The sequence below is a fragment of the Nomascus leucogenys genome, chromosome 12 (genome assembly GCF_006542625.1).
Source record: "Nomascus leucogenys isolate Asia chromosome 12, Asia_NLE_v1, whole genome shotgun sequence".
Lineage (NCBI taxonomy): Eukaryota > Metazoa > Chordata > Mammalia > Primates > Hylobatidae > Nomascus > Nomascus leucogenys.
In genome coordinates, this window is record NC_044392.1 from 45,781,833 (window position 1) to 45,803,817 (window position 21,985).

General features: G+C 42.1%; 1 protein-coding gene and 2 non-coding genes across 7 annotated transcripts in view; 2 read left to right on the forward strand and 1 right to left on the reverse strand.

The window, feature by feature from the left end:
• ASH1L (ASH1 like histone lysine methyltransferase) overlaps nucleotides 1-21,985 on the forward strand; it is a 234,754-nt gene that overhangs the window by 141,691 nt on the left and 71,078 nt on the right. For 4 of the 5 annotated variants that reach the window (XM_030824301.1, XM_030824299.1, XM_030824300.1 and 1 more), the window contains one exon: nucleotides 7,661-7,840. The exons of the other annotated variant lie outside the window; for it this stretch is intronic. In XM_030824301.1, coding sequence (XP_030680161.1) covers nucleotides 7,661-7,840 — 180 coding nt within the window. The remainder of the gene's footprint in view (nucleotides 1-7,660; nucleotides 7,841-21,985) is intronic. 5 annotated transcript variants of the gene reach the window in all.
• Nucleotides 3,979-4,082, reverse strand: LOC115837719. The gene has a single exon (XR_004032778.1). It is a non-coding gene; the product is annotated as a U6 spliceosomal RNA (small nuclear RNA).
• LOC115837821 lies at nucleotides 7,922-8,025 on the forward strand. Its single transcript, XR_004032869.1, has one exon. It is a non-coding gene; the product is annotated as a small nucleolar RNA U13 (small nucleolar RNA).

Genomic DNA, 21,985 nt, shown 5'->3' on the forward strand with positions numbered 1-21,985 from the left:
AAGCATACCTGTCCAGGCGCGGTGGCTCACGCCTGTAATCCCAACACTTTAGGAGGCCGAGGTGGGTAGATCACCTGAGGTCAGGAGATCATAACCAGCCTGGCCAACATGGCGAAATGCTGTCTCTACTAAAAATGCAAAAATTAGCTGGGTGTGGTGGTAGGTACCTGTAATCCCAGCTACTTGGAAGGCTGAGGCAGGGAGAATTGCTTGAGCCTGGGAGACAGAGCTTACAGTGAGCAGAGAATGCACCACTGCACTCCAGCCTGGGCAACAGAGTGAGACTCCATCTCAAAAAAAAAAAAAAAAGCCAGCTCAATGGCTCACTCCTGTAATCCCAGCACTTTGGGAGGCCGAGGCAGGTGATCACTTGAAGTCAGGAGTTCAAGACCAGCCTGGTCAACATGGTGAAACCTGTCTCTATTAAAAACACAAAAAAGCCAGGCGTGGTAGCGGGTGCCTTTAGTCTCAGCTCTTCAGGAGGCTGAGGCAGGAGAAATCGCTTGAACCCAGGAGGCAGAGGCTGCAGTGAGCCGAGATCACACCACTGCACTCCAGCCTCAGCGGCAGAGTGAAACTCAGTCTCAAAAAAAAAAAAAATAAAAAAAAAAAAAGAAAAAATCAAGATAAAAGGAGAAGCTTCTGTCAACCAAGAGGCAGTAGACAAGTTCCCAGATGCTATTAAGAAAATCATTAGGCTGGGCACGGCGGCTCACGCTTGTAATCCCAGCACTTTGGGAGGCCAAGGCGGGTGGATCACGAGGTCAGGAGATCAAGACCACGGTGAAACCCCGTCTCTACTAAAAATACAAAAAATTAGCCAGGCGTGGTGGCGGGCGCCTGTAGTCCCAGCTACTTGGAGAGGCTGAGGCAGGAGAATGGCGTGAACCCGGGAGGCAGAGCTTGCAGTGAGCCGAGATTGAGCCACTGCACTCCAGCCTGGGTGAAAAAGCGAGACTCTGTCTCAAAAAAAGAAAATCATTAGCAGCCGGACGCAGTGGCTCACGCCTGTAATCCCAGCACTTTGGGAGGCAGAGGCATGTATATCATCTGAGGTCAGGAGTTCAAGAGCAGCCTGGCATACACGGTGAAACCCCATCTCTACTAAAAATACAAAAATTAGCAGACCCTGGTGGCCCGGAGGTTGCAGTGAGGCGAGATCATGCCATTGCGCTCCAGCCTGGGCGACGAGTAAGATGCCGTCTCAAAAAAAAAAAAAAAAAAATTAGCTGGGCGTGGTGGTGTGATCCTGTAATCTCAGCTACTCGGGAGGCTGAGGCAGGAGAATCGCTTGAACCCAGGAGGTAGAGGTTGCAGCGAGCTGAGATCGTGCCACTGCACTCCAGCCTGGTTGACGGAATGAGACTCTGACTCAGAAAAAATAAAAGTAAGCCATACACAAATGGACATATATTTTATTATTCCACTAGTATGAGGAACCTGGAATAGACAAATTCATATAGGCAGAAAGTAGATTGGTTATTAGGGGTTGGAGGGAGGATGGAATAGAGTTTTTCTTTAATAGGGTCAGTTATTCTGTCTGGGAGGATGAAAAAGATGTGGAGATGGTTGGATACTGGTGATGGTTGTACAACAATGTGAATGTACTTTCATGTCACTGAACTGTCCAGACCACTTAAAAATGGTTTAAAAGGTAAATATTATGGTATGTGCATTTTACCACAGTTTTTCAAAAAAAAATTAGTCATACGTGTATCTATTTCTATACTCTATTACGTTGTTCTACATTTATTTTGTGTAGCTAGTATCACATTGTCCTGATTACCATACATTTACATTAAGTCTTGAAATTAGATAAATCTCCAATTTTTTTTTTAGGTTTTTTTTTTTTTTTGAGACAGAGTCTTGCTGTGTCGCCCAGGATGGAGTGCAGTGGCGTGATCTCGGCTCACTGCAACCTCTGCCTCCCGGGTTCACACCATTCTCCTGCCTCAGCCTCCCAAGTAGCTGGGACTACAGGCCCCCGCCACCATGCCCAGCTATTTTTTCTGTTTTTAGTAGAGACGGGTTTTCACTGTGTTAGCCAGGATGGTCTCAATCTTCTGACCTGGTGATCCACATGCCTCGGCCTCCCAGAATGCTGGGATTACAGGCGTGAGCCACCAGCCCTGGCCTTAGTTTTTGTCTTTCCATAGCAATTTGTGAATTATCTTGGCATTTTCTCAACAAGAAAAAAAAACTCTGTTGGTACTTGAGATTGTGTTAGATCTATAGATCAGTTTGGGGGAAAATTGCAATCACCAACTTTTTTTTTTTTTTTTTTAAGACACAGAGTCTTCCTCTGTTGCCCAGGCTGGAGTGCAATGGCTTACTGTCAGCCTTGACCTCCTAGGTTTAAGCAGTCTTCCCACTTTAGCCTCTTCGGTAGCTGGGACTACAAGTGTAAGCCACCACACCTGGCTAGTTTTTTAAAATTTTTTGCAAAGATGGGGTCTGACTATGTTGCCTACGTTGGTCTCCAACCTCCGGGCTCAAATGATCCTCCTGCCTCAGCCTCCCAAAGTGCTGGGATTACAGGTGAAAGCTGCCAAGCCTGGACAGAAATTGCCGTCTTAATGACATTCAGTGTTTAATTCCATGGACATCCATGGACATGGTATATCACTGCATTTATTTTAGGTTATCTTTGATTTTTTTTTTTTTTTTGAAATGGAACCTTGCTCTGTCACCTAGGCTAAAGTGCAGTAGCGCCATCTTGGCTCACTGCAGCCTCCACCTCCCGGGCTCAAGTGATTCTCCTGCCTCAGCCTCCCGAGTAGCTGAGGTTACAGGTGCCCGGCACCATGCCTCGCTAATTTTTATATTTTAGTACAGATGGGGTTTCACCATGTTGGCCAGGCTGGTCTCAAACTGCTGACCTCAAGTGACCCACCTACCTCGGCCTCCCAAAGTGCTGAGATTACAGGCGTGAGCCACTGCACCTGGCCTTTTTTTTTTTTCAATTCATTGTTTTGTTTATACTCTTACGTACTGCGTGTATTTGGTTAGATTTATATTTTGGTTTTCTTTTAAATTTATACTTTATTATATTTATACATTTATAAAGTAATTCTATTTCTGTATTATTTTGTTTGATTTATAGCTAAGCATTTAATGCTTTTCTTGTTTTTTTGTTTTTGTTTTTGTTTTGAGATGGAGTCTCATTCTGTTGCCCAGGCAGTAGTGCAGTGCTGCCATCTTGGCTCAATTCAACCTCTGCCTCCTGGGTTCAAGCAATTCTCCTGCCTCAGCTTCCTGAGGAGCTGGGACTACAGGTGCATGCCGCCACACCCAGCTAATTTTTGTATTTTGTATTTTAAGTAGAGACGGGGTTTCACCATGTTCACCAGGCTGGTCTCAAACTCCTGACCTTAGGTGATCCGCCCACCTCGTCCTTCCACAGTGTTGGGATTATAGGAGTGAGCCACCCTGCCTGGCTACTTTTCTAGTGTTGTAAGTAGCATTGTTTAATTTTGATTTCAATTTTCTCGTTGATAGAACATAGATATACAGTTGAATTTGACCTTGGATTCTGCAACATTGTTGTGTATTTCATTCACTAATTGTAGTACTTTCTCTTTTGTAGAGTCTTTGGGTGTTTTTATATAGACAATCACATAATGTGTGAATATAGATAGTTTGTAATTCTTCCTTTTCAATATTATTTTCTTTTTCTGGCCTTTTTGCACTGGCTAGGACCTCTATTATGATACTGAGCATATATGATGAAAGCATATATTTGCCTTGTCCTTAATAATAGGGAAGCTTTATACAATTTAACCTGTACATATGAGGCAAATCAAATATCTGGGAAACTTCTGCCTGGTCATTGCCAGTACATTTGCTTATGTTTATTTTATAGACAATTTCCAGAGTTTTTAGTTGTACTTAGTAAAATGAGAGGTAGATATGCATCTGTTCGATTTTTGTGTGGAACAAGAATCACCTGTATTATTTTTTAAGTAAAATGCTTTGTTTAAAAATATGGAACACTTCACAAGTTTGCATATCATTCTTGCACCAGGGCCATGCTAATCTCTGTATTGTTCCAATTTTAGTATATGTGCTGCTGAATCAAGCACATCTTTTTTTTTTTTAATGCTTTTGTTTGATTTAGATTTCTATTTTAATAAGCTTCCCCTTTCCCTCTCCTTTTAGCACTCTTTGATGTCATTACATTGTCTTCTGGTTTGCACTGTTTTCGATATGAGATCTAAACTTTTTTTTTTTTTTTTTTTAAGAAACGGGTCTTGCTGTGTTGCCCAGGCTGGTCTTGAACTCCTGGGCTCAAGCAATCCTCCTGCGTCGGCCACACAAAGTGCTGGGATTACAGGCGTGAGCCACTGTGCTTTATAGCGTGTGTTTTTTCTTTAGCTGCTGCTTTTTTATTTTATTTATTTATTTATTTATTTGTTTTATTTTTTATTTATTTATTTATTTATTTATTTTTTTTCCCTCCCAGGCTGGAGTGCAGTGGTGCAATCTCAGCTCACTGCAAGCTCTCGGGTTCACACCATTCTCCTGCCTCAGCCTCCCGAGTAGCTGGGACTACAGGCGCCCGCCACCATGCCCAGCTAATTATTTTTTAATTTTTAGTAGAGTCGGGGTTTCACCGTGTTAGCCAGGATGGTCACAATCTCCTGACCTCGTGATCCACCCGCCTCGGCCTCCCAAAGTACTGGGATTACAAGCGTGAGCCACTGCGCCCAGCCTCTTTAGCTTCTTTTGTTTTTTTCATCAGTAGTTTTTAACAAGTTTATTATGATATGCTGGACCTTGTTTTATTTATCCTGCCTATGGTTTGCTTACTTTCTTCAAACTCTGAGGTTATGCTTTTTATCATTTTGGGAAACTTTTTAGCCATAATTCTCAGTTTTTTTCATTATGAATTTTTTATTTTGTGAATGTTACATCATTGTATATCTGGTTTTTGTTGTTTTCCTTTACATGTGTCCAGTTGTTTTAGTAGTAAGTTTTCTCCTTTCCTGGGATTCTAAGATTCTGTTAGCATTATATTCTCTACATAATTTATTCTTTTCTTTAATCTCTATCAGTTTGTGTTGTTTCTGTTGCTGTCTTCAAGTTGACTTATCTCCAGTGCCTTATTTGCTGTTAAGTACTCTCCAATTTTTCATTTCAGATTTCGTATTTATCAATTCTCAATATTCCTTTTGTTGTTGTTGTTAAGTCTTTTCTTCTTCTCCTCATTATCTTTGTATTTTCTTCTAAATTCCTGATTTATGCTTGTAGAGTAGTATGTTAAAGTTATTTTCTTTTCTGTCTTTGTGATTTCTATTTATGTTGCTGTTTCTACTGAATGATTTTTTCCCCTGGTTCACATTTTCCTGCATTTTGGCATATGTAGGAATTTATTATTGGATGCAAGACATTGTGATGTCGCATTATTGTATGCCTGGTTTTTGTTGGTTTCCTTTACAAATATTCAATTTTATTTTGGTAGGCAGTTAAGTTACTTATGGTTCAGTTTGGATTCTCATATTGTTTTTAAACTTAGTTAAGGCTAGTCTTTTTTTTTTATTTGAGACGGAATTTTGCTCTTGTCACCCAGGCTGGAGTGCAACGGCGCTACCTGGGCTCACCGCAACCTCCACCTCCCAGGTTCAAGCGATTTCCCCTGCCTCAGCCTCCCGAGTAGCTGGGATTACAGGCTTGCGCCACCACACCTGGCTAATTTTGTATTTTTAGTAGAGACGGGGTTTCTCCATGTTGGCCAGGCTGGTCTTGAACTCCCGACCTCAGGTGATCCGCCTGTCTGGGCCTCCCAAAGTGCTGGGATTACAGGCGTGAGCCACTGCGCTCTGCCAGCTAAGGCTAGTCTTTCTTTCAGGATAATTAAGCCCTCTAACAGTGGATAACATTGCCCTCTGGGCTTGCTGTTTAATGTCCCCTATTGTTGAACAATGTCTTTCTACTTTTCCTAATGGAATGAGTATCTGCCATCATGTGTGAGTTGTGTGAATTGCTCAGGTTACAGTTTTCTGGTAGTTCTTTGTTCAGCCATATGGAATTTTACCCTTCACATGCACAACGTAGTATACTAAAAGAGACACCCATAGTTAGATTTCTAGAGTTATAATTCTCCATAGCTTTTTCCATTCTGATACTCATTTCCACAAATTCCAGCTATCTCAGTCCCTCTGTACTCTGATATATCCCTTTTCAGCTCATCATTTTGTCCATTCTCTGCTTGGTTTCTACTTCCGCACCACAGTCATTCTTAGAAAGGCAAAGTGGACGGAGCTTGCAGTGAGCCGAGATCGCGCCACTGCACTTCAGCCTGGGGCACAGAGCAAGACTCCGTCTCAAAAAAAAAAAAAAAGAAAAAAAAAAGAAAGAAAGGCAAAGTGGAGGCTGGGTGTGATGGCTCACGCCTGTAATCCCAACACTTTGGGAAGCTGAGGTGGGCAGATCACCTGAGATCAGGAGTTGAAGACCATCCTGGACCTCATGGTGAAACCCTGTCTCTACTAAAAATACAAAAAAATAAGCTGGGTGTGGTGGCACATGCCTGGAATCCCAGCTACTCAGGAGGCTGATGTAGGAGAATCTTGAACCCAGGAGGCGGAGGTTGCAGTGAGCCAAGATCACACCACTGCACTCCGGCCTGGGAGACAGAGCAAGACTCCGTCTCAAAAAAAAAAAAAAAAAAAAAAGAAAGGAAAAGGAAAGAAAAAAAGGAAGGAGGGAAGGAGGGAGGGAGGGAAGGAAAGGAAGGTAAGGAAAGGCAAGGTGGGGCTGGGCACAGTGGCTCATGCCTGTAATCCCAGCACTTTGGGTGGGTGGATTACCTGATGTTAGGAGTTTGAGACCAGCCTGGCCAACATGGTGAAACTATCTCTCCTAAAAATACAAAAATCATCCAGATGTGGTTACAGGCGCCTGTAATCCCAGCTACTCAGGAGGCTGAGGCAGGAGAATCGCTTGAACCCAGGAGGCAGAAGTTGTAGTGAGACAAGATCATGCCACTGCACTTCAGCCTGGGCAACAGAGTGAGACTCCATCTCAAAAAACGAAAAAAGAAAAAAGAAAAGAAAAGCAAGGTGGTTGTGTGACTCACCACATTTTTTTCAGATTTCTCAGGGATCACAGTGCTGCATTAACTGTTGTCCAGTATCTGATAATAATTTTCTTTTAAAATTTTGTCATATCAGGCTCGGTGGCTCATGCCTATAATCCCAGCACTTGGGAGGCCAAGGCGGGTGGATCACTTGAGGTCAAGAGTTGAAGACCAGCCTGGCCAACATGGCGAAACCCTGTCTCTACTAAAAATACAAAACTGGCGGCGTGCCCTTGTAATATCAGCTAGTCGGGAGGCTGAGGCAGAAGAATTGCTTGAACCCAGAAAGCGGAGGTTGCATTGAGCCAAGATTGTGCCCCTGCACTCCAGCCTGGGTGACAGAGAAAGATTCCGACTCAAAAAATAAAATAAAATAAAATTTTCTCTAAGTATCTAGTAGACTACCATATTTCTATTACTTCTTGTCAGGAGAAGTCTGGTACCAGTTATTTAAACATGGCCAGATAAGGAAGTCCCCATATCTCTTTTTTTAATTGCCGTGGTTTTTTTTTTTAAGTAGACAATTATTTGTAGGAAAACACTTTTTTCACAATAAAATTATCTTTAAACTTCTCTTTCTAGCTTTAATGAAGCACCAGTTGAGATTCCCAGTCCTTCTGAAACCCCAGCTAAACCTTCTGAACCTGAAAGTACCTTGCAGCCTGTGCTTTCTCTCATCCCAAGGGAAAAGAAGCCCCCACGTCCCCCAAAGAAGAAGTATCAGAAAGCAGGGCTGTATTCTGACGTTTACAAAACTACAGAGTAAGTAGTAGTACCTATTAGCTAACATCCCTTTTTCGTCCACATTTGGAAAAATACTTTGACTATCAAAAAACAATATAGATTCTTTTGTATTTCACAAGCGTGATATTGTGTTTTTGCGCTCATGTATGAGGTACGCCTCCCTCAAACTTTGTGTCAAGGTCAATACATTACCCCTTCTGATGTGGGGGGAAATCAGTACAAAAGTAATATACACAAATATCAGTGTTCACTGTACTGTCTTATGTTGCATGAGACTAATTGTCTTTCTGATCGTTATCTTCTCTCTGCCTTTCTAGATTGAGATTCTAATGATGCTTTTCTTTTTTTTTTTTTGAGACAGAGTCTCGCTTTGTCGCCCAGGCTGGAGTGCAGTGGTACGATCTTGGCTCACTGCAAACTCTGCCTCCCGGGTTCACGCCATTCTCCTGCCTCAGCCTCCCTAGTAGCTGGGACTACAGGGCCCGCCACCACGCCCAGCTAATTTTGTGTATTTTTAGTAGAGACGGGGTTTCACCGTGTTAGCCAGGATGGTCTTGGTCTACTGACCTCGTGATCCACCTTCCTCGGCCTCCCAAAGTGCTGGGATTACAGGCGTGAGCCACCTGGCCCTAATGATGCTTTTCTTATTAACTTAAGCAACAAATGGCTCTGTGTAACTAAAATGATATTGGTGACTTCATTTTTCATTGATTGGACGCTGTGTTCCATGAACTTTGTCAGATGAATAAAATATTTGCCTTGCTTTTAAGAACTTCGTATTATCTTGGCAGAGTACAACTTAATAAGCATTCTAATTGAGAATTTTTAAAGCATCAAAGGAATAGCAAATTATCATCAATTAAGAAATATTTTCTGGTTGAGTTAAGATTTAGAGGTTTGGTAGTAGTTTACCAGATGGAGAAGGATATTCCAGTCAGAACAGCGTGTAAAAAGGCACATCTTAGGATACAAAGATTTTTCATATATCAAAACAACTTGAAAGTTTAGGGCTTCTGAAATGTAGTGGCCCTGTGGTAAATAAGCATTATATGATAAGGAACATATAATCATGGACTTTGAGATATTTAGTTAACTTTAAGATACTTTGTTTTGGATGGGAGTGGTGGCTCACACCTATAATCCCAACACTTTGGGAGGCTGAGGCAGGTGGATCACCTGAGGTTGGGAGTTTGAGACCAGCCTGACCAACATGGAGAAACCCCGTTTCTACTAAAAATACAAAATTAGCCGAGTGTGGTGGCACATGCCTGTAATCCCAGCTACTTGGGAGGCTGAGGCAGGAGAATTGCTTGAACCTGGGAGGCAGAGGTTGCAGTGAGCCGAGATCGTGCCATTGCACTCCAGCCTGGGCAACAAGAGCGAAACTCCATCTCAAAAAAAAAAAAAATTTTTTTTTAATGCTATTTTGCTATAGAAAATAAAAAATGAGTTTGGGGGGATGGATGTGAAAGGTATAGGTTTGTTTAAGATAGCTCCAGCAGCAGGGTGGAAAATAAATGGAATGAATGACTAGTGGCAAAAACTCTCACCTCACAGTTTCTATCAAAAAGTCATGAATATCTGAATTTAGACAAAAAGAAGAATAAGATTGAAAGAGGAAACCTTAGATTTTAGAGGTACATCTCATTTGGTGTTGTTAAAGTAATTGACATGTAAACCATACCACTTTATTTTGCATTTAAGAGATTTTTATTGATTTGTCACTGAGGTAGATATCACAAAATTTTTATACTCTGAACGTGCTTCTTAGGTCGTGAAAACATTTTACTAATGAAGCTTAAGTTTAGCTAATTATAATAATAATAAATCATCTCAAATAACTAAGACTTTAAAAAGATAGGCACTTAACTATTTTTTTTAATTTAAGAAAAGTTGTGAAGTATGTAGTTCAAAGTTCATAATGGTACCTTCACAGTGTCTTCAGGGACCTAGGCTCCTTTTTTTTCCCTCTATCTCAGCACTAATTATGCATTCCTAAGATTCCCTCATGTTCCAAGATAGTTACTAGAGTCCAGCCATGAGATGTTTGTTACAGACAGAAAAGAGGAGGAAAAGCATGCTCCTTCTTTGTTTTTTGTTTTCTGGTTTGTTTGTTGCGATGGAATTTCACTCTTGTTGCCCAGGCTGGAGTGCAATGGCATGATCTTGGCTCACTGCAACCTCTGCCTTCCGGGTTCAAGCAATTCTCCTGCCTCAGTCTCCCGAGTAGCTGGGATTACAGGCACCCACCATCATGCCCAGCTAATTGTTTGTATTTTTAGTAGAGATGGGGTTTCACCATGTTGGCCAGACTGGTCTTGAATTCCTGACCTCAGGTGATCCGCCCTCCTCTGCCTCCCAGAGTGCAAGGATTACAGGCATGAGCCACGGTGCCCGGCCCATGCTCCTTCTTTGTAAGAAAACTTCAAACCCACATTTATATAAATTGGCTAGAATTTAAATTGCGTAGCCACACTTTAGCCATAAGACAGGTTGCGGAAATAATGGTCATTACTCTAGGTGTTAATAGCTGTTAAGGAAAAAAAAAAATCAACATTCTGTCAGTAGAGATGAGAAAGTAGAAATACACTTTGGGACACATCTAATTCAGTCATAATTTTGGAACAGAGTCTGCTAAATAGAGCAGAAGTATAATTACCAACTTTTCTGCTAAATAAAATTCAAGTTTTATTTCTTGCTTAGGGAAAACCTCTCAGACTGTGTTTTTGCTCTTCTGTCACATCACAATAATTTTCTTTTTTTTTTTTTTGTTTTGTTTTGTTTTTTGTTTTTTGTTTTTTTTTGAGACGGAGTCTCTCTCTGTCACCCAGGCTGGAATGCAGTGGCGCAATCTCGGCTCACTGCAAGCTCCGCCTCCCGGGTGCACGCCATTCTCCTGCCTCAGCCTCTCCGAGTAGCTGGGACTACAGGCACCCGCCACCACGCCCGGCTAATTTTTTTTTTTGTATTTTTAGTAGAGACGGGGTTTCACCGTGGTCTCGATCTCCTGACCTCGTGATCCGCCCGCCTCGGCCTCCCAAAGTGCTGGGATTACAAGCGTGAGCCACCGCGCCCGGCCCACATCACAATAATTTTCAACAAAGAAGTCTGTAAGAGCAAACTGCTGGTTTAAAAAAAAAACATTTTTTTAAATAAAATTAAAAAACAAAACAAAACAAAACACAGAAGACTTCTGTAACCAAAGGTATGAGGGTTTTCTCATACACCAAGCAATAGGCACCAGCTGGGTGTCCTCCAATTCAATTCTGTCACTGTTTTCCTGGATATAGGGTCAGTTCCTATAGGTTGGGTGCTCAGTTCCCAAGACTGCCACCCTCCCTTTAGACCAGTCACAACTCTGGCTCTCCAGAACTTCTGACCAACCATCTTCAAGTTGGGGTTTCCACAACCCCCTCTTTGGGTTTGATTAATTTGCTGGAATGGCTCACAAAACTCAGGAAAACATGTACTTCCATTTACTGGTTTGTTATAAAGGATATTACAGAAGCTATAGATGAAGACATATACTGGGGAAGGAGCATAGAGCTTTCATTCCCTCCTTGGGCGCACTACCCTCCAGGAACCTCCACATGTTCAGCTGTCCAGAAACTCTCTGAACCTTTCTTTTTGAGTTTTGTTTTTTGTGGTTTTGTTTGTTTGTTTTTTTGAGATGGAGTTTTGCTCTTGTCAACCAGGCTGGAGTACAATGGTACGATCTTGGCTCACTGCAGGCCCTGCCTCCTAGGTTCAAATGATTCTCCTGCCTCAGCCTCCGGAGTAGCTGGGATTACAGGCACCTGTCACCACACCCAGCTAAATTTTTTTTTTTTTTTTTTTTTTTTTTGAGAAGGAGTCGTGCTCTGTCGCCCAAGCTGGAGTGCAGTGGCAAGATCTTGGCTCACTGCAACCTCTACCTCCTGGGTTCAAGCAATTCTCCTGCCTCGGCCTCCTGAGTAGCTGGGACTACAGGCACACACTGCCATGCCCGGCCAATTTTTTGTATTTTAGTAGAGACGGGGTTTCACCGTGTTACCCAGTCTGGTTGTGAACTCCTGCGCTCAGGCAATCCGCCCACCTCAGCCTCCCAAAGTGCTGGGATTACAGATGTGAGCCACAGCACCCAGCCTCTTTCTGAGTTTTTATGGAAGCTTCATAGGCGTCATTGACAGCCATGTAGAAATGTGATTGAACAAAATGTAGAGGATGTAAACCCAGCATGTCCTGTCTAGACTTCTTGGCCTCTCTGTGTCATATTCTTTTCTCTAGGGTATGGTGCAGGACCCTCTCTGGAGTGAGGGTTTTCTTGGCCCACAATCAGATTAGAGTCCCGCCTTAGGTAGGTGAAAGGAAGACAGGAGAAGGTCAAAGAGATTCTATCTCCTGAGGCCCGCTCCTGAGACTTAAAAAGTGCCCCAACATTATAACAGGGACAATGGGAGTTAAGAGCCAGGAACCATGGATGAAAACATATATATATATATTTATATTCATTTGTATTTATGTATATCATGACACTACACCTCTGTTTTTTACTTTTGTGCTTTTTCTTGATTAAAGATTTAAAAATGGAAGATTATGATCTTTTGATGTAATTTGATTTCACATCAAATTATACAACCATATCAGTGATTTGTAAGTGTCTCTGGTCATACAAAAGATTTGACCTGAAAATGGACTGAAATATCACTTTATGTATGTTAGAACTAGCTCTTCCTCTCACAGAAATAAGTAGGAAGAAAATGATTTATGCTTTAAGCATTTTTAAGAACATTGATCAGTTTAGTACATGTATGCATTCTTGAAAGATGTGAAGCCAGGATATTATTGTGGGCTGGCTATTTTGTCATTAGCAGTTTTATTAATAAACTTATGTTTAGAGCAGTTTCAGTTTCACAGCAAAATTGAGTGGAAAGTACAGAGTTTTCATATATACACCCTGTTCTTCATACACACAACCTGCCCACTGTTGCACCACACCATTGTGATACATGTGTTATGATCCATATACCTACATTGACATACCATTATTACCCAAAGTCCGTAGTTACTTTAGGGTTCACTCTTGGTGGTATACATTTTATGGGTTTTGACAAATGTATACTGACATGTATCTACTATTGTAATATCATACAATAGAATAAAAATAAAGTGGGCCAGGTGCGATTGCTCATGCCTGTAATCCCAGCACTTTGGGAGGCTGGAGCTGGAGGATTGCTTGAGCCCAGGAGTTCAAGACCAACCTGGGCAACATAGCGAGACCTTGTCTCTACTAAAAATTTAAGAATTCAGGCCAGACGCAGTGGCTCATGCCCGTAATCCTAACACTTTGGAAGGCCAAGGCAGGCAGACTACTTGAGGTCAGGAGTTCAAGACCAGTCAGGCCAACGTGACGCAACCCTGTCTCTGCTAAAAATACAAAAATTAGTTGGGCATGGTGGCAGGCGCCTGTAATCCCAGCTACTTGGGAGGCTGAGGCAGAAGAATCCTTTGAACTCCAGATGCAGAGGTTGCAGTGAGCCGAGATCGCGCCATTGCACTCCAGCCTGGGTGACAGAGCAAAACTCTGTCTCAGAAATAAATAATAAAATAAAAATTCACCAGGTGTGGTGGCGCACACCTGTAGTCCCAGCTACTTGTGAGACTGAAGTGAGCAGATCACTTGAGCCCAGGGGTCCGAGGCTGCAGTGAGTTGTGTTCATGACACTACACTCCAGCCTAAGTGACAAAGCATTTTTTTTGAAACCCTGTCTCAAAAAAAGAAAGAGAAAATAATATAAACTTTTTTTTTTTTTTTTTAGATGGAGTTCAAGCAATTCTCCTACCTCAGCCTCCCGAGTAGCTGAGATTACAGGTGCCCACCACCACGCCTGGCTAATTTTTGTATTTTTAGCAGAGACGGGGTTTCACCATATTGGCCAGGCTGGTCTCAAACTCCTGACCTCAAGTGATCCACCCGCCCCAGCTTCCCAAAGTGCTGGGATTACAGGTCTGAGCCACCATGCCTGGCCTACATCGACCATTTTTTAAGAACTCAGGCTTTTGTTGTCTTTTAGAATGCCCTTCATTTTGGATTTCTTTGATCCTATCTTCATGATTAGATTTAGGTTTAAAAAATCTTGGCAGAGGCCTGGGAGAGATGGCTTATGCCTGTAATCTCAACATTTTGGGAGGCTGAGGCTGGAGGATCACTTGAAGCCTGGAGTTCAAGACCAGCCTGGGCAACATAGTGAGATCCCATCTCTACAAAAATAAAAATAAATAAAACTTAAAATTTAAAAATTATGGCAGAAATGTTGCATATGTGATACTTTATACTTCTTTTTGCATCCCACTTATTGTCCCAGCGTTGATGGTGCCATGTTTGATTACTTAGTTAAGGTGGTATCCACCAAATCTTTTCATTGCAAAGATACATTTTTTTCCATTGTAATTGGTACATAAACCATGGGTTGATATTTAAGGCTATGGCTTGTTCTCTATCAGTGTTTTTTAATCTAACATTTAATCATCCATTAATTTTTTTTCCCTAAGTTAATGATTACATTGATGGTTGAAAAATGACAATTTTTGCTGGGTGTGGTTGCTCACCCCTGTAATCCAAGAACTGTGGGAGGCAGATCACCTGAGGTCAGGAGTTCAAGAACACCCTGGCCAACATGGTGAAACCCTGTCTCTACCAAAAATGCAAAAATTAGCCAGGCCTGGTGACATGCACCTGTAGTCCTAGCTATTTGGGAGGCTGAAGCAGGAGAATCGCTTGAACCCAGGAAGCAGAGGTTGTAGTGAGCTGAGATTGCGCCACTGAACTCCAGCCTGGGCGACAGAGCAAGACTCGGTCTCAAAAAAAAAAAAAAATTTCTAATTCCATTATTTCTTGATTTTTTAGCTGACATTTTCTGGTGAAGATGAGCTTCTCTTTTTTTTTTCTCCATAAACTCTCTGTTTGTTTTGTTTTGTTTTTTTGAATACCATATAGACTCATGAATTTTTTTTGTTTGGGTGGTTTTGTTTGTTTGTTTTTCTCCAGAGACAGGGTCTCCCTATGTTGCCCAGGCTTGACTCTAACTCCTGGGCTCAAGAAGTCCTTCTGCCTCAGCCTCACAAAGTGCTAGGAGGCATAAGCTATCATGCTTGGCATAAAATTGAATATATTATAATCTATTAGCATTTTATAGGAAACTGCTCAAAATTCCCTGATTTTACCACAGGAGCCCCTTTAAACTGGCCCCTGTTTCCTTTATACGTGTCTTCAGATTACTTATCTTTGAGCACTTCCCTGCTTTCTGCTGTTTGGAGTAGTGAGGATTTCGTTTTTTGTTTTGGTTTACTTTTCTGCTGTTGTTTATCAGACTTGTTCTTTCTTTGGCCTGGATCTGGAATCAACTATTTCCCTCAAGGAGCTTTGTTTTCTTTTAGTGAGGATTATTATTTAGAAGTCAAAATCTGAATTTTTCATGTGCTTTTTCTATTAGGGTATTTGTTATTGCTATGATGCCGTGCTTCTAGCCCCTTTCAGTACCATGGAATGAAAAAAATGTGCATACACACATGTGTATTAATTTTATATTGCTGTTGAAGAAATTATCACAAATTTAGCAGCTTAAATATCATCCATTTATTATCTCACAGATTCCAGTTTAGTCCAGGCTTAGTTGGATCCTCTGTTCTGAGTTTCATAAGCTAGAATCAAGGTACCATCCGAGGCTGGGGCTGTATTCCAGACTCACGTGGATGTAGGTAAAACTCATATCTTTGCAGTTGTGTAACTCATGGTTGGTGGCTCACTTCTTCAAGTCTTCAACAAAGTCTGCTTCTTTTTTTTTTTTTTTTTTTTTGAGACGGAGTCTCGTTCTTTCACCCAGGCTGGAGTGCAGTGGCGCGATTTCGGCTCACTGCAGGCTCCGCCCCCTGGGGTTCACGCCATTCTCCTGCCTCAGCCTCCCGCGTAGCTGGGACTACAGGCGCCTGCCATCGCGCCCGGCTAATTTTTTGTATCTTTAGTAGAGACGGGGTTTCACCGTGTTAGCCAGGATGGTCTCGATCTCCTGACCTCGTGATCCACCCACCTCGGCCTCCCAAAGTGCTGGGATTACAGGCGTGAGCCACCGCGCCCGGCCAAGTCTGCTTCTTTTAGACTCTGGACTGAGAGCAATCGTAAGCCTTTATTGAGATATTAAGTGTACAGTAATCAGTTTTAAAACATTGTTATTATTCCAGAAAGAAACCCACATCCCTAGGCAATCACTCCCTAATTTCCCCACCATTAGGCAACTGTCCATTTAGATATTTAATGTGTGGAATATATATAATATAAATACATTTTTGTTTTTTTACCAGTCCTGGATATTTAGTATCATACAATATGTGTTTTTTTGTGACTGAGTTTTTTCACTTAGCATATTGTTTTCAGGTTTCATGCATGTTGTAGTATATATAATTCCTGTCTTTTTTGCCAAATAATATTCCATTGTGCATATATATACCACATTTTATTTATCCATTCATCAGTTAATGAACATTTGGGTTTTTTCTGCTTTTGGCTATCACAAGTAATGCTTCTATGAACATTTATTTACATCCACGTTTTTATTTTTTATAGCTGTATGATATTAGATTATATAGATACTTCATAGTCTATCTAGCCAGTCTAGTAAGGAAGGGTTGTTCTAATATTTGCTCCTATAGATAATACCCAGTGAATAAACTTATCCACACATTGTTTGATATTTTGGAGGTATATCTTCAGGGTAAGTTCCTAGAAATTGAATTACTGGGTTAAATAGTAATTGTATATATAATATTGTAAATATTGCTAAATTCTGCTTCCATGGGAATTGTATCCTTTTGTAGTCCTAGAAATTTATGAGTGTGTCTTACTTTTCCACAGCCCATCCTATGTTGTCAAACGATTATATGTTTCTTAATCTAATAGGTGAGGAATTTCAGTTTACTTTTTTTTTTGAGACAGAGTCTTGCTCTGTCTCCCGGGCTGGAGTACAGTGGCACAATCTTGGCTCACTGCAACCTCTGCCTCCTGGGTTCAAGCAATTCTCCTGCCTTAGCCTCCCGAGTACCTGGGACCACAGGTGTGCGCCACCACGCCTGGCTAATTTTTGTATTCTTAGTAGAGATGGGGTTTCACCATGTTGGCCAGGCTGGTTCAATTCACATTTTTTTGTAAGTAATACTGTCAAGCATCTTTTTATATCTTTGAAGGCCATTTAATTATCTTTTTCTTTTAACTGTATTTTCGTGTTCGTTTCCCCGTTTTGTATCGGGAAATTCTATCCTCGATTTTTAAGAGTTCTTTATCTATTAGATTTGCCTTTGTCAGTGATATAAATTGTAGATATATTTTGTCAATTTGTTATTTGACTTTTGTGCTTATTGACTGTGACTACTGTTATGCCAGTAATAATATGTTGTTACTGTTCAAACACTGTGTTGATTACTATAGCTTTTTTTTTTTTTTTTTTTTTTGAGACGGAGTCTCGCTCTGTCGCCCAGGCTGGAGTGCAGTGGCGCGATCTCGGCTCACTGCAAGCTCCGCCTCCCGGGTTCACGCCATTCTCCTGCCTCAGCCTCTCCGAGTAGCTGGGACTACAGGCGCCCGCCACTACGCCCGGCTAATTTTTTGTATTTTTAGTAGAGACGGGGTTTCACCGTGGTCTCGATCTCCTGACCTCGTGATCCGCCCGCCTCGGCCTCCCAAAGTGCTGGGATTACAAGCGTGAGCCACCGCGCCCGGCCACTATAGCTTTTTTATTTATTTATTTTTTAGAAACAGGGTTGCACTCTAAGGCCCAGCCTACAGTATAGTGGCACAAACACAGCTCACTTCAGCCTTTATCTCCCAGGCTCAAACCATCCTCCTTCCTCAGCCTCCCGAGTAGCTGGACTATAGGCATTCACCACCACACCCAGCTATTTTTTAAATTTTTTGTAAAGACAAGGCCTCATTATGTTGCCCAGGCTGTCTCGAACTCTTGGCCTCAAGCAATCCTCCCCTCTTGGCTTCCCAAAGTGCTAGGATTATAGGCGTGAGCCACTGCTCCTGGCCAAATACTGGAGTTTTGTAAGAAAGCCTGAAATCAGAAAGTGTGATTCCTTCAACTTTGTTCTTTTTCAAGATTGTTTTGGCTATTCCTGGGTTCCTTGCCATTGCTCTGTGATTTTTAGGATCAGCTTATCTATTTCTGCAAAAAATGCAGCTGGAATTTTCACAGACTCTATAGATCAATTTGGGAAGTTTTGTTGTCTTTTTTTTTTTTTTGAGACAGAGTCTCACTCTATCGCCCAGGCTGGAGTGCAGTGGCACCATCTCAGCTCACTGCAACCTTCGCCCCCTGGGTTTAAGCAATCCTCTTCCCTTAGCCTCCCTAGTAGTTTGGATTACAGGCATGTGCTACCATGCCCATCTACTTTTTGTATTTTTAGTAGATCCAGGGTTTTGCCATGTTGGCCAGGCTGGTCTCGAACTCCGGACCTCAAGTGATCCGCCCGCCTCGGCCTCCCAAAGTGCTGGGATTACAGATGTGAGCTACAGCACCTGGCCAGGTTTTACTGTCTTAACAGTATTTAGTCATCACCATATCTGTGAATATGGGATGTCTTTCCATTTATTTTGATTTTTTTTTTTTTTTTTTTTTTGACACAGAGAATCGCTCTCTCATCCAGTCTGGAGTGCAGTGGCCTGATCTCGGCTCACTGCAACCTCCACCTCCCAGGTTCAGGTGATTCTCCTGCCTCAACCTCCCAAACAGATGGGGCTACAGGCCCACACCACCATGCCTGGCTAATTTTTTGTAGTTTTGTAGAGACAGGGTTTCATCATATTGGTCAAGCTGGTCTTTAACTCCTGACCTCAGGTGATTCACTCACCTAGGCCTCCCAAATTGCTGGGATTACAGGGATGAGCCACCATGCCCGACCTATTTTGATCGTTAACCAAAACTTTTAATAGTGTTTGTTGTTGTTGTTTTGTTTGTCTGTTTGTTTTAATGAGACTGAGTCTCACTCTGTCGCCTAGGCTAGAGTGCAGTGGCTTCATCTCGGCTCACTGCAACTTCCGCCTCTTGGGTTCAAGTGATTCTCGTGCCTCAGCCTCCTGATTAGCTGGGACTATGGGCGCATGCCAACACACCTGGCTAATTTTTGTATTTTTAGTAGAGACAGGGTTTCACCATGTTGGCCAGGCTGGTCTCGAACTCCTGACCTCAAGTGATCTGTCCCCCTCAGCCTCCTAAAGTGCTGGGATTACAGGCACGAGTCACTGCACCTGGCCTCAAAACTTTTAACAGTGTTTTATAGTTTTTAGTGTACAAGTACTATTCTTTTTTTTATCTTGTTCCCAAGAATTTTTTTTTTAATTTAGTGCTATTGTAATTGTTGTAATTGGAATTGGATTTTTTATTTTTATTTTTATTTTATTATTATTATTATTTTTTAGACGGAGTCTTACTCTGTCATCAGGCTGGCGTGCAGTGGTGCGATCTCAGCTTACTGCAACCTCTGCTTCCCAGGTTCAAGCGATTCTGCTGCCTCAGCCTCTCGAGTAGCTGGGACCACAGACACGCACCACCACACTCAGCTAATTTTTGTGTTTTTAGTAGAGAAAGAGTTTCACCATGTTGGCCAGGATGGTCTCGATCTCTTGACCTCGTGATCCACCTGCCTTGGCCTCCCAAAGTGCTGGCATGACAGGCATGCCACCACACCCAGCCCTCCAATTGGATATTTTAAATTAAATTTTTGGATTGTTTATTGCTATGTATAGAAATACAATTGATTTTTTTTCCCACCAGTTTACCCTGACAGATGTGTTTCATGTATTGAGTTTGTATCTTGCAACCTAGGTGTTAGTCCTAAGAGTCTTTTAGTGGATTCCATCATTTGTGTCTTGGCTTTGCTTAAGATCATTCACATCATCACCACATCTAGCTAATTTTTTTATTTTTTGTAGAGACAATGAGGTCTTGCCATGTTGCCTAAGCTGGTCTTGAGCCCCTGGCCTCAAGTGATCCTCCTGCCTTGTCCTCCCAAAGTGTTGGGATTACAGGGGTTAGCCACTATATCTGGCCTTTTTTTTTAATTGCTTCTGGATTTTTTTCTTTTTTAAAGACAGAGTCTGCCTCTCATCCAGACTAGAGTACGGTGGCATAATACCAGCTCACTACAGTCTCCACCTCCTAGACTCAAGCATTCATCTTACCTCAGCCTCCTCCAGTAGCTGGGACTACAGGTACATGCCACCATACTGGACTAATTTTTTTATTTTTTCAGAGACAGGGTCTCCCTATGTTGCCCAGGCTGGTCTTGAACTCTTGAGTCAAGTCCCTCTTTGGCCTCCCGAAGTGCTGGGATTGTAGGTGTGAGCCACTGTGCCCAGGTTGCTTCCTTTTTTTTTTTTTTTTTTTTTTGAGACGGAGTTTCGTTCTTGTTGCCCAGGCTGGAGTGCAATGGTGCATTCTTGGCTCACTGCAACCTCTGCCTTCCAGGTTCAAGCGATTCTCCTGCCTCAGCCTCCCGAGTAGCTGGGATTACAGGCATGGCATCACCACACCTGGCTATTTTTTTTTTTTTTAAATGGTAGGAACGGCCTTTATTGGCTGTAGCAGGAAGTAAAAGAGGGGATACAGCTTCTGCAGACTAGATTGCTGCCCTCCAAAAAAAGCTTCTGTATTTCAAGTCATTAGAAAAGCTCTCCCACACCCAAATTTTAAGCAAGTAAGAAATTTACTTTTGTTTTCTTCTGGTAATTGCTCGGATTCAATTTTTGCATCTAGTTCCCTAATATATTTGGAATTTTTTCAGGTATATTAGTCTGGGCTGACACTGAAGAAGTAGAAAGAAAGTTAATACTTCTTGCATACCTATTATGTGCCAGTTACTGTGCTAATGAGTTTATATGTTATCTTATAAATTTATTCAAGAACCTTGTGAGAGAATGGGTATTATTAATATTATCGAAGAAGCTAAGGCTTAGAGAATTAGAGAAACTTAAGTAATTTGTCTAGGGTTTAACAGTTAGTCAATGGCATAGTTAACATTTGAATTCCGGCAATAATTGGCTTCAGAGTTGTTAGTACTTTTCGCTGCCTTACTTAGCTTTTACAGTACTGAAATATCTTTTGTGGGGTTTTTTGGTTTTTTTTGAAACAGGAGTTTCACTCCATTGCCTAGACTGGTCTGAAACTCCTGGGATCCTTCCACAATGATCCTTCAGCTGCAACCTCCAAAAGGCTGGGATTAGAGGCATTTGTACCACCACCAGCTCTTTTTTTTTTTTGAGACGGAGTTTCGCTCTTGTCACCCAGACTGGAGTGCAATGGCATGATCTTGGCTCACTGTAACCTCTGCCTCCTAGGTTCAAGCGATTCTCCTGGCTCAGCCTCCCAAGTAGCTGGAATTGCAGGTGTGTGCCACTACACCGCTAATTTGTGTATTTTTTTTTTAGTAGAGACGGGTTTCACCATGTTGGCCAGGCTGGTCTTTAACTCCTGACCTCAGGTGATCCACCCACCTCAGCTTCCCAAAGTGCTGGGATTACAGGCAACCATACCCGGCCTTCAATGTCTTTTTATGCTAAAAAAAAAAAAAAAAAAAAGTATAACTTGGCTGGGTGTGGTGGCTCATACTTGTAATCCCAGCACTTCAGGAGGCCAAGGCAGGAGGATTGCTTGAGGCCAGGAGTTTGAGACCAGCCTAGACATCATGGTGAGGACCCCATCTCTACAAAAAGTTTTTAAATAATTATCCAGGCATAGTGGCACACAGACCTGTAGTCCTAGTTACTCAGGAGACTGGGATAGTGGGATTGCTTGAGCCTTAGGAGTTCAAGGCTGCATTGAATTATGATTGCACCACTGTACAACCTGGGTGGCAGAACAAGGCCCTGTCTTTAAAAACAAAACAAAGCAGTAAAACATGGATAACTTGTCTGGACCATTTGATTAATTCCTTTTTTTATTTAAAAGGTTAGCTCTAGAATAACATGTTCATTTTTTACATTCTGTACTTTTTTTTTTTTTTTTTTGAGACGGAGTCTCGCTCTGTCGCCCAGGCTGGAGTGTAGTGGCGCAATCTCGGCTCACTGCAAGCTCCGCCTCCCGGGTTCACGCCATTCTCCTGCCTCAGCCTCTCCGAGTAGCTGGGACTACAGGC